At 43.6% G+C, this 13,438-nt stretch overlaps 1 protein-coding gene across 3 annotated transcripts in view; it reads right to left on the minus strand.

Annotated features, from left to right (window-relative positions):
- Positions 1-13,438, minus strand: part of cfap70 (cilia and flagella associated protein 70) — a 176,552-nt gene that overhangs the window by 158,425 nt on the left and 4,689 nt on the right. For all 3 annotated transcript variants that reach the window (XM_068056300.1, XM_068056299.1, XM_068056298.1), the window contains exons 4-6: positions 3,346-3,444; positions 3,160-3,242; positions 946-1,122 (exon numbers count right to left, since the gene is read on the minus strand). In XM_068056300.1, coding sequence (XP_067912401.1) covers positions 946-1,122; positions 3,160-3,242; positions 3,346-3,444 — 359 coding nt within the window. The remainder of the gene's footprint in view (positions 1-945; positions 1,123-3,159; positions 3,243-3,345; positions 3,445-13,438) is intronic.

A 13,438-nucleotide genomic window follows, 5' to 3' on the forward strand; every position in this document is an offset into this window, starting at 1 on the left:
TGGTTGGTCAGTTTTTTAAAAAAGATCACATGTCAGTTTCACAGCTGTTGACATCGGGAACAGCGCTTTCCCAACTTCAGGCAGATTTGGGGTTCTAACTTTTTTTTCAAATGGCTGCCGAATACCCAAATCTGCCAAAGTAGTGAAATGGTTGTTCCAGCTCCCAGCAGCTGTGAAACTGAATTATGATGTTTTTTTAAAGCCGTTCTGACAAAGGGAAATTTCTCATCTCCAGTCAGAGACTCCTGGTGAGGATGAGGAATGGCTCAGGTACAGTTTACACTCGTGGGCCGGACGGAAATCTTTGGTGGGCTGGATCCTGGCCCGCGGGCCGCATGTTGGACAACTCTGTGTTAAAAGTATATAGAACCTAGCAGTACTAGTCTCATTATTACAAAAATAACAGCATTGGAGAAAAGATTTTAAAAGGATGATACCAGAACTGATAGGACACATCTATCAGGAAAGAATGAACCGGCAGGGGCTTGTTTCTCTGAAAGAGAAGACTGAGAGATGACCTAATAAAAGTTTTAATATTGTGAAGAGATTCAACAGGGTAGAAGTAGAGAAGATGTTTCCACTTCTGAGGGAGTCCAAAACTAGGGACCATGAATATAAGATAGTCACTAATAAATCCAATAAGGAATTCAGGAGAGACTTCTTTACTCGGAGAGTGGTAAGAATATAGAATGACCTACCACGTGGACTGGTTGAGGCAAGTAGCATAGATGCATTTAAATGGCAGGTAGTAAGTGTGACGGAGAAAAGAGTAGAAAGACATGTTGATAGGACAGGGTGAAGTAAGGTGGGAAGAAGCTCATGGGGAGGGTAAACACTCGCATAAACCTGTTCAGGCTGAATGGCCTGTTTCTGTGCTATAATAGTTGATATAAGGGAAGCATGATATAGCTGGTATATTATTGAATAATGGGTTTCTTTACTTACCAAAGTAGGTGTTGGCAGAAACAAAGAAACTATATAGTTAAATTGTGTCCCAGTGAGGGTCCAGCTCTCAGGTACTGAATAGGCAGACTCTGTAGTGATCCTCAGAAGATTAGACCCTTCTAACTGGGCCTCCGAAAGCAAGGGTTCTGGGACAGACACATCAATATCCAAAACAGCCTACAAAACACAAGCATTTGCATGGCACAGATAATACAAAGTTATACTGCCAATCATACTTGATTTAATTTTACATATTTAACAAATTAATATTAATAAACAGTTCAATAGGCTCTCATAATCTGGTTTCCAAGCAAGATGGTAGTGGTTTTGCTTATTGCTCACAAGTGGGACAGGTTTTTTTCCATGAGTCTCTCCAACCTCTTATGTTCCCCCCCCCCCTCCCCCCACTCAGGTATTCGCCAACCAAGAAAGGCAGGCAATCTGCTATTGCCTGATAACACTATGAGGTGTATGGAAATGGCATAGGATGGCACGCCCTCAGATTTTTTTCTCCTTTCCTCTGGGCAATTACTTCTCTCTCCCTGCAGAAGGTCTCAACCTCTTACCTATGGCTAACACAAGCTGTTATATTTCAGAAAGCCAGTGGTGAGAAGGATATAACTGGAGCCAATGTTTATACACTATTTACACAGTTACAGATTACAAGCAGCAACTCCTAACCCAACCACCATAGCTGCAGTCTGCATTTATTTATTAGGGGATCAAGTGAATCTTCAGTTAATGCCCACCATCTGCTACAATTAAACACAATTAATATACAATTAACACAAAGAAATTTGAGAGAATCCCGGGGAGCACTGACATTCTACAACTTTGTGATGCAGGATGTTAATAATTCATTGGCACACTGAAGCACCATTTGGATGTGTTTTGTTTATTCAAAACATTGTTGCTAAGTAGAGCAACTCAAAATTTCATATCGTACCCATTAAATAAATGTATTGTTATGTTGGGCAAAGAAAGGAAATAGCACCATTAAAGCTAACTACAAGCAAGCCTTCTGTTCACAAAGCAGCACTGACAGTGACAGCAACGATATATGCAGCCTGACCAAATCAAAAATATCTTCCCACCTCATACTGTAGTGGTTATGCTATTGAAGTAATAGCCTAGAGGCCTGGACAAATAATCCAGAGAATGTCAATTTAAATCCCACCGTGAGAGCTTGAGTATTCAATTTCAGTTTTTATAAAGCTGGTACCAGTAACGAGTGACTACGAAGCTGTTGGATTGTTATACAAACCCAACAGGTTCACTAATGTCCTTACATAAAGAAACCTGCCTTTCTTAAATGATCTGGATTATATGTGACTCCAGTCCCACACCAACATGGTTCACTCTGAAGTGGTCTACCATGCTACTTATTTAAACAAGGGCAACTGGGGAATGGGTGATTTGTCGGTCTTACCAGCGACATCCACACTCCAGGAATGAGTAAGCAAAAAAAGACTTTGGGGTAGATCTGGTCTTGTGCAATAGTACAAAACGAGTGATAATGAGTTGGCAGGCTATTTTACAGATATGTGAAATGGACTGCTGACTCACTATCACCTATTTTACATTATTGCATAAAGTCAAGATCTATCCCATTGTGTGAAGGCAAGAGTTTGAGTGAGGGAAAACTGAAAATAAATTACAAAGTGAATAATGTTTGGCAACAGTTCCTCAGCACAAGGATAAGGGAATTCACCTCACAATCTAGGAAGCACAGGTTTGACATCTCCAACTTACTTACAGCTGATAGTCACAACCAATTACTTTTGTTAGTTTTTGACCTGGTCATAAGGGAAATTACTAAGCATCTTAATTGTATTTCAATTGTGTTTAATTATATGCAGTTGGAGGGCATTAATTAGGGCCTTACTTGAGCACATATAAAGAGACACTTACTGAAAGTGTGTGGGGGGTTGAGTCAGGAGGTATATGCTTGTAATAGTTTACTCTGTGAATAACTATAAGACTGAGTAAAGATTGGTTTCAGTATCATCCTTCACCAACTGGCCTTCTGGACTAGAACACAGCAGAAAAGATTGAAAATCAGCAACACTTCTCGGCTGCATCTGACATGTTGCAAGTTCAATCCAGGTTGCAATTGACATTCACAGACAAACTTGACATTTTAACAATGGGTAGAAAGAAGAATGATAAATAATATTAATGCTATAACAAACATAGGTCTATGCACATGATTACCTTTGTTTCTTCTGATAACGTTTGCTCCAAAGGAGCACCTCCTAAAAGGTGTAGTGTTATGGTCTTTGTAAATGTACGTTCTCCTAAGGATAAGAGAATTTTTAACATTAGCTCTGTGTGCCTCATGTAATAGGTTTCATTGAAAAGATAAGTGATGTCACGTACATTTCTGCTGATAGCACACACCTTCAACCAGAGGCAACAGGTCCACTGTGGCTTGGCCCAGTACAACAGTCTTCTCTTCTTTTTTTTTCTTCTCTTTGGGTAAAACCTCAATTACTGTCACTGTCGTTTCATAGAAAGGAAGAAACATTTCAAAATAAGACATTAACAATTCTCTAGGCACACTTCCAAAATAGAAGAGCTAAAAGATAAAAGTTCTGATATGGCAAAAGTAACTTTAATCTCTAACACCCCTTTCTTGGTTTGGTGCCAATCTTTGGCTTCTTACGTTTCTGTGAAGCACCTTGGAACATGTCCTATTTTGTTTAAGCTATATAAATGCAAGCTGTTGCTAAATAATTTACTGCAAAACATTTGATTCAGGAGGTCCACAAGGGAAAATATTGGCCCAGATTTTGTAGCTGCAATGACAGTGAAACTGCCGTGTTCGCTGTCATTACTCTGTAAAATTGACAGCAACGTCTGCGCCTACACATGCGCTGTTAAACATGAAAATCCAGAAGCTGTTGTCAGTGATTCCCCGCTCCTCCACAGGACATGCTGTTGAAGTCCTCGCTGATGGAAATCAATTAGAAATGACTAAATTGACATGAATGTGCACTTTTTATGATATTCTCACTGTAAGAATCCTTGAAAAAGTTATGCTTTGTTGAATGAGGTGTAACTGAGTTTTTAACAGTTATACTAAATCATAATTACTGCTGAATAACCTCTTTGGTCCTGAAAAACTAATTTTATATTTGTGGAATGTCAAATTTCTCAATTCCATGATAAAAATTCCTTAGATTTTGAAAATAATAAAAGTTATTATTTTTCTAAAGTTTATTTATGATAATTCCGCTTTTACCTTAAACCCATGTGTCGGTGCTAATCTTTACTTCGCTTTCTGTAAAATTATAAAAAATGATAAAACTTGCATGTTACTTTCTGGCTTGCTGTCCATGAGAATTCTGTAATGTGATTGTCTGTTTAGCCTGTTTGATGCCAGAGATCCCCTGGAGCTGGTGGCAGAATAAAATTAACGCTGCGGCAGGTGAAATTAAGTTTGCTAGATCTTTGGGAGCAGTTTTCTTCGAGCTCAGCAGCAAACACTGTCGCTTTGCCACCGACTGCAAAATCTGGGCCAATGTCTACACTATAGGGATAAAAATCCACTGTGATTTCAAGCTCTCTACACATTCTCCTAACCCACTAAACTCTGTATAGATTTTTTTATTCATTCACAGAACATGAGCATCACTGGTAAGGGCAGCATTTATTGCCCATCTCTAACTGCCCTTCTCAAACAACTGCAAGCATAGCTGTTTGGTACAACTGAGTGGCTTGCCTGACCATTTCAGAGAGCAGTTAGGAGTGACATACAGGCCACACCAGTTACGACAGCAGATTTCTAGGATATTAGTAAACCAGATGGGTCTTTACAACAATCCAATAGTTTCATGGTCAATGACTATTACAAGTTTTTTTTTAAATCTCCAGATTTGTTTACGTTAACTGAATTTAAATTCCACAACTGCTTTGGAGATATTTGAACTCATATCACTGGGTCATTAGTTTAGGTTTCTGGACTAATAACCCAGTAACGTAACCACTATGCTACTGAACCTGATAGGCTAGAATAGGGACATTGCAGTATAAGTATCAAGCGAACAATTGTACTCACTTGGAATAACTTTACATAACATAGTTTACCAAATAAGGTCCCGAAAAACTTCATTCACAAACAATTGCACTCATAAAATCTTTAACTTCTGACTTGATGCAATAATAATTGGCTATAATTAACTGCAATATTCTGTAAATGAAGTAAACAACTAATCATTGTCATCAAAATATTTCCAAGAACTGTATTATATCTCTCACTATAACACACAGTTTGTTACAGTACAATAATGAAATATAGATGTATAAACCTCCCACGAATCTGTTCAGAGGCAAAAAAAAATTTAAAGCCTATCTTAACATAATGATTGCATTATTCAGTGTAGATTGCCTGAACTTTTCGAGACAATAATGGTAGTAAATGAATGAAATAGAGCAGTGGAACATTTTGCCATAATCCTGTCCCAAAAAATGGGGGGCATCCTTTTTCTCTCGGTGACCTATCAGTCAGCAGTACCACATACTCTGAACCCAACCTACTGCATGCAAATGAAAGAAGGGTGACAATTTTACTTCACTGGGCTTCTCACCCACCCACAACAACAACCTGTATTTATATGGTGTCCTTAACATAATAAAACATTCCAAGTTGCTTCACAGGAGCATTATGAAGCAAAATTTGACACTGAGCCACATAAGGCAATATTAGAGCACATGACCAAAAGCTTGGTTAGCGAGGTAGGTCCCCACCAGTAACTATGCCACAAAGTAGGTGTCAGTATGCGGAACAGAGAAATGTCTCAGAGCTAGTACTGGAGCTCACAGTTGCTGAAGTTCTTGTATCTCTCTTAAACTTTGTTAGCACAGCGATTTATGGACTGATTGCGCTGTATAATAACTGCAAAGTTCTCTAACTATTTAAGTGTGTACCAGAAAAACTGAAATGTTCAGAGGGAAAATGGATTTCCCTTTATGGAACTCCTTTCTTTCTATGTTACAAAGAGAATATGGAAAAGGGTCGAATGGAGGAAATGAGAGTGAAGCATATCCAAAGAATCCAACCCGTAGATGTCCACTCTACAGGATTTACAGATCTCTAGATCCTACCCAGACATCTTAGCTATATCAAAGAGGCAAACAAAGGCTACTGGGGAATTATACTAGCTGTTGACAGGACAATTGCAGCCCACATCCAGAAGGAGAAAAGCATTATCTGTGGCTGTGGAAGTAACCATGCCATAGAAATTTATCATGACAGGATCGTTCCAGGTAATCTTTGGTGACCTATATCACATAATTCAAACAGGAGCATTCCATTGCATAAAGAAGATCACTGATGCTCTCTTCAGGAGGGCATCTTAATTTGTTAATTTCTCCATGGAACCTGCAAAACAAATAGATTGAAAAGTTCAGCTCTGCAGATTAGCTGCATTCCCACAGGTGAAGGATGTACATGAATTGACACATGGCGATGAAAGTCTCCAGTGACTCTCAATTTTATAATTTGGGAAGGCTTTCATCTAGTGAATGTGTAGTTTTGTATGGATACAAATCACCAATGCTGACAATCTGGCTAGCTGTTACAATTCTTTTATTCTTTGCCAATCCCCATACTAGCTTTAATAAGGCAAATCAATATATCAGGGTGCTTGATTGATGTTCAAGGATATCTCCAGCAATCATAGCAGATGACTTCTAAAGGCATCTGCTTTCAGAGGAGACGTGAGATATGATGAGGCCCAGGTGACAACAAATATTGTGATAGAGCACTTGAATATTTAAGCCTCATTTCAGGTGCCTGGACAAATCTGGTGAAGCCACACAATACAGCCCAGCAATAATATCACAAATATTGTAACTTCAAGGTTAAATAATGAGGACAAATTGTAAGACAAGGCTTCCATTCCCTTGATTATAGAAGAATAGAAGATTCAAGACTGATCTAATTGCAATGATTGAAGGATTTGATAAGGTAGACAGAGAGAAAATATTACCTCTGGTGGGAGACTCCAGAGTAAAGGGGCATAGCCTTAAACATAGAGCTAGCTGTTCTGGGGTGATGTAAGAAAGCACTTCTTCACACAAGGTATAGTCGAAATCTGAAACTCTCTCCCCCAAAAAGCTGTTGAAGATGGGTCACTTGAAAATTTTGAAAACTGATATTGATAGATTTTTGTTAGGCAAGGGTATTAAGGATTATTTATTTATAGATACAGCACTGAAACAGGCCCTTTGGCCGACCGAGTCTGTGCCAACCATCAACCACCCATTTTATACTAATCCTACATTAATCCCATATTCCCTACCACATCCCCACAATTCTCCTACCACCTGACCTACACTAGGGGCAATTTACAATGGCCAATTCACCTATCAACCTGCAAGTCTTTGGCTGTGGGAGGAAACTGGAGCACCCAGCGGAAACCCACGCGGTCGCTGGGAGAACTTGCAAACTCCACACAGGCAGTACCCAGAATTGGGCCCGGGTTGCTGGAGCTGTGAGGATGTGGCGTTAGCCACTGCGCCACTGTGCCGCCCAGGAACCAAGGTGGGTAAGATGTAGTTAAGATATGTGCTAATTGAATAGCGGGAAGATGCTCAAGGGGCTGAATTTAAGATCTGCCCCTGGGATAGAGTCTCTCTAGACTGCAGCCCAGTTTGGAGAATCAGACATAGAAGGTAATGCACTTGATTCATGACGCTCCTGATTTACTAGCCATTAAATGCAGTGGGGTAGATTTCAACTTTGTGCAATAGTCTGAATGCGTGATAGCGAATTGGTAGCCCTCTCAATTTTTATTTCTATTAACTGCCCCTTCCCAGAACGGTTTCTAAGCTTACCAGTTTCTGCTTGGCATTTGCTAGGGAGATGATCCATTTATCAATCTCTGCTGCTGCCATTTGGTGGACTATAAGGCGCATCTGCATCTGTTGCTTTCTGCGTTTCCTGACTTCAATTGCTATCCTCCCTTTTCTAGGGATCATTTAGTAAGGGAATGCTTGTGCTTTAGGGGATTTTTGGGCTTTATCTTTTGCTAGTCAGACAAAATTTAAACCAAACAATAGGCTGCAGAAGTCATTTGGGAAGAGTTAGTGAAAATAAACAAGATAAATGCTACTATCCAATGTCTCGATGGTTCAGGGAGACCACTGTAATCTATTGTGTAACAGGAGGTGGAATTCAAATTAAATTAATGACTCACATAATGTAACCCTAACACCACGATCTACAGGCACAATACCATAAGACTGTAGTAAACAATCCCTGTTTTTAATGTATTATTGTCAATCTCCCATGAGAAGTCAAGACTTTTCAGGAGAGGAAAGGGGAAAGGAGAGGGAAAAGAGTGGAGAAAAAGGGGAGAGGCAGGGAAGGAGGAGAGAAGAGCAGTGGGGAGAGTAGAGGAAGAGGAGCACAGAGAGAAGAGGAATCAAGGAAGAGAGGAGGTGTGGCAAGAAAGGAGCAGGAAGTGTGGACAAATGGGGAGGCAGCTTCCTTTTTGTGTCTGAGCAGGATGGAGAGTTTGGACTGTGCCTCCCACTTCCCCTGCCCTGCAGTCAGTTTGTGCCTTGGGGACATGCCACCACCAAATTGAGTCTCATGGGGAGGGGATATGTCAGCAGCCAGTTTGTAGAGGCCTGCTCAGGTCGGGAAAAAAGAACCCGACCCGATCCCAACCGAACCACAGCGGACCCGAGCCCGACCCGGCCCGAGTCCCTCCAATTTTGCACCGAGCCCGACCCGACCTGAACCCAACTCGACCCGACCCGACCATCCCTTCACTTACCTTCCGACTGGGAAGGTCCACGAAGCTGCAGCGCATGCGTGATGACATCATAGTGATGTCACTCGCTCACTGCGCAGACTCAGTTTCGTCCTGGACTCCCAGCTCAGTTAAGTTACTTAATTTCAATACTTACCGGCAGAGCACTTACCCTGTGTGTCCGGCCCGACCCGGCCCAACTCGACCTGGACTCGGCCCAACCCGACCCGAGCCCAAAAGCCATACCCTGAAGATGGGCCTGACCTGACCCGAACTCGACACAAGTCGTCGGGTCCCGTCGGGTTCGGATCAGGTAGCAGGCCTCTAGTCAGAAGTGCATTCTTCTTTATCTAAGCTTTGGCTTGGCTGACTTCACTGTAAATTTTATAACTGCCTCGCTTTCCTTTGTGCTCTGTAATATAAATTGCAGGCCTTGAGCTTTCTCTTTCACTCTGTTTTGTTAATTTGAAGTTTTATCAGAGGCAGCATGCAATAGACAGGGCTAAACGATCCCACAACTAACAGATCACATCTAACCTCTGCAGTCCTGTCACATCCAGTCGTGAATGGTGGTGGACAATTAAATAACAAACTGGAGGAGGAGGCTCCACAAACATCCTCATCCTTAATGATGGGGGTGCCCAATACATCAATGCAAAAGACAAGGCTGAAGCATTTGCATCCGTCTTCAGCCAGAAGTGCCGAGTGGATGATCCATCTCAGCTTCCTCCCGAGGTCCCCTGCATCACAGATGCCAGTCTTCAGCCAATCCAATTCACTCCACATGACATCAAGAAACAGCTGAAGGCACTGGATACTGCAAAAGTTATGGGCCCTGACAACATTCAGTTAATAGTACTGAAGACTTGTGCTCCAGAACTAGCCACGCCCCTAGCCAAGCTGTTCTAGTCCAACCACAACACTGGCATCGACCCAGCAATGTGGAAAATTGCCCAGGTATGTCCTGTGCACAAAAAGTAGGACAAATCTGACGTGGCCAATTACCACCCTATCAATCTACTCCCAATCATCAGCAAAGGGATGGAAGGGGTCGTCGACAGTGCTATCAAGCGGCACGTGCTCAGCAATAATCTGCTCACTGACGCTCAGTTTGGGTTCCGCCAAGGCTACTCAGCTCCTGACCTCATTACAGCCTTGGTCCAAACATGGACAAAAGAGCTGAACTCCAGAGGTGAGGTAGGATCATAGGATCATGGGAAATAGGAGCAGGATCAGGCCATTTGGCCCACTGAGCCTGCTCTGCCATTCAAACAGATCATGGCTGTTCATCTACCTTGTCACTATTTTTCCCCAATCTATCAATTTCTGTCTTGAACATGCTCAATGATTGAGCTTCCACAGCCCTCTCGGGTAGAGAATTCCACAGATTCACCACCCTCTGAGTAAAGAAATTCCTCCTCAACTCAGCCTTAAATGGCTTACTCCTTATTCTGAGACTGTGTCCCCTTGTTCTAGACTCACCAGCCAGAGGAAATAGCTACATCCACCCTGTCACGCCCCGTAAGAATTTTGTAAGTTACAATGAGGTGAGAGTGACTGTCCTTGACATCAAGGCAGCATTTGACTGAGTGTGGCATCAAGGAGCCCTAGCAAAACTGAAGATTTCACTCCTCACCCTCCCCAATGGTTGGAGTCATACCTGGCACAAAGGAAGATGGTTGTGGTTGTTGGAGGTCAATCGTCTCAGTCCCAGGACATTACTGCAGGAGGTCCTCAAGGTAGTGTCTGAGGCCCAACCATCTTCAGCTGCTTCATCAATGATCTTCCCTCCATCGTAAGGTCAAAAGTGGGGATGTTCGCTGATGACTCCACAATGTTCAGCACCATTCGCGACTCCTCAGACACTGAAGCAGCCCGTGTCCAGACACAGCCCAAACCTGGACAACATCCAGCCTTGGGCTGATAAGTGGCAAGTAACATCCACACAACACAACTGCCAGGCAATGACCATCTCCAACAAGACAGAATCTACCCATCTCCCCTTGACGTTCAATGGCATTACCATCGCTGAATCCCCCCACTATCAACATCCTGGGGGTTACTATTGACCAGAAACTGAACTGGACCAGCCACATAAATGCTGTGCTACAACAGCAAGTCAGAGGCTGGGAATTCTGTGGCGAGTAGCTCATCTCCTGACTCCCCAATGCCTGTCCACCATCCACAAGGCACAAGTCAGGAGTGTTATGGAATACTCTTCACTTGCTTGGATGGGTGCAGCTCCAACAACACTCAAGAAGCTTGACACCATCCAGGATACAACAACCCACTTGATTGGCATCCTTCCACCACCTTCAACATTCACTCCCTCCACCACTGACGTACAATGGCAGAGTGTGTACCATCAACAAGATGCACTGCAGCAATTCACCAAGGCTTCCTCGACAGTACCTTCCAAACCCACAACCTCTGCCACCTCGAAGGACAAGGGCAGTAGATGCATGGAACTCCGCCACCTGCAAGTTACCCTCCAAGCCACATACCATCTTGACTGGGAACTGCATCACTGTTCCTTCACTGTCGCTGGGTCAAAATCTTGGAACTCCCTTCCTAACAGCACTGTTGGTGTACCTACACCCCAAGGACTACAGTGGTTCAAGAAGAGAGCTCACCACCACCTTCTCAAGGGTAATTAGGGATGGACAATAAATGCTGGCATAGCCAGCGATGACCACATCCCCCGAACAAATAAAAAAAAAATGCAACGGACTTCAAAAACAACTTTAAACTATTGGGGGGAGGGGGGGCATCTGCTTCTTCATTTTCTCATTCATAGGGCTAAATTTTTAAGGCTATGGCAGCGGGGTTCATAAATGGGACGGCGTATGCGCAAGATGTGCGCCGCTGAGCTGCCACAATATTTAGCACGGCGGCTCATTTACATGGAAGGGGCGGAATGCCCGCTCCCGATGGCGTAGAGGGGAGGGCGCTCTGTCCCCAGCAATGGCGCCATCGTGCAGGCGCTGGTGCCATTTTTAAAGGGCTTCAGGCCCTTCAGTTTAATTTTAATGTTTAAAATGACAGGTGGGAAAAAATTAAAGTTAAAACCTTATTACCAGTTTAAATCCGCTCTCCCACCCCCAAATGGGTAATCAATATCTAAATAGCCCTTTTCAGCCAAAAAAATTAATAATTCGATTCCAACCTTCCCCCCTCAGAGCTTTCTCCACTTTACCCTTCAATCACTTCCCACCATCCCCTCCACCAATCGCGTATGCTTTTGCCATCCGCCCCACCAACCTGAAAATTCCACTCCTCCCCACCAGTGTTATGCCTTGGATCTCTGAATGGAGATCCGAGGTCACGGGACGTCCAGCAACCGGCCAGAATATAAGCGTGGGACGGCCGTCGCGATGATGTAAGTAATTATTCTTTAATTATCATTTATTTAAATACGTTAATTAATTTTTTTCACCAAGTGGTTGGGGGGCTGCCCCGAGGCCTCACCGCCAGCGGTAAAATGGGGTGGAGCCTTCCAGGTGTCGAGGCCTGTGGCAGGCCTCTCCCGGAAGGATTTCCCCCCTCCCCCGGCTACAACCCCCAATGTCGGGGACGCTAGTAAAATTCAGCCTATAGAGTGATAGGGCTGGATTTTACCGCCCTTCCGCCGTCGGGAACCTTGGCTGGAGAGCAATGAAGATCGGTGCGGTGGAGGTCCGCCACCAACCCCAACAGCAACAGGCCCTGTGCCGATCTCAGCGGTGGCAGTGAGGCCTAGCGGCGGCCGCCCCACCGCTCGGCGACGGGGACCCCCCCATTTAAATATGTAAACTAATTTACATACCTGATTTAATGAGGGTCCCGCTGCCTCCTTGACTGCTGTACCAACCTTCATTTGGGCTGTCGACAATGCTGTGCCTTTGAATCCCCGTTCGGGAAACGTGGCGTGACACCTGCGGCGAGGGGAGAGGGGGTTTGTTTCTCTGTGCGGGAGTGGGGTACTGGGGTGACATTGCTGTGGATTGATCGGGCGGGTGATGGGAAGGGGTAAAGGACAAAGGTGCTGGACTTTGGGGGGGGATGGGGAGGTCAAATTCTTAATAAACAAATTCCAGGAGGGAAAAAGGCAGGAATGTTTTGAAATGCCATGACGGGGGTGGGAAAATGAATTTAATGGTAATTTAATTCTTTTATTTGGTCATTGAACTGACCTGGCACTTAAATTTCAAAATCTCCACCAGGGCTGTAAGCCCTTGAAAAATGGCGCCGGTGTCTGCGCATTGACCCAGACGTCGCTGTTTGCGACGGCTCACCCGACCCTCCACGTGATCACAGGGGGCAGGCGCTGTGTCCATGCAAATGTGCCAATGCATTTGAAATCGCAGCGGCTCCGTGATGCAGTGCCCATGTGGGCGGGGCACATTTTTTTACGTCAACCACCTACTTCAGCGGCGGACTCTTAAAATGCAGCCCATAGAGTCATTTACAGCACATTGTGGAGATGCCATTGCTGTCCTTTACAAGGTCACTTTTAGCCAGGCCTGGCCAAGGATTCCTTTTACTTTGCTCCTATTAATGATTTTGTCAATTCTTTTAATTTTAAAACATTCTTCACAATTTTTTTTCATGAACCTTTCCATTTTTTCTTGTTCGGTTCCAAAGGTGGGTTCCCTATTTTTCCTTTAGATGGCCAATCGCATACGTTATGTCTAGTACATTGTGTTCACTGTGCCATCGACAAGTGCTATATCTTTGGAATGTTTGTAACC

Source organism: Heterodontus francisci, chromosome 24 (genome assembly GCF_036365525.1).
Source record: "Heterodontus francisci isolate sHetFra1 chromosome 24, sHetFra1.hap1, whole genome shotgun sequence".
NCBI lineage: Eukaryota > Metazoa > Chordata > Chondrichthyes > Heterodontiformes > Heterodontidae > Heterodontus > Heterodontus francisci.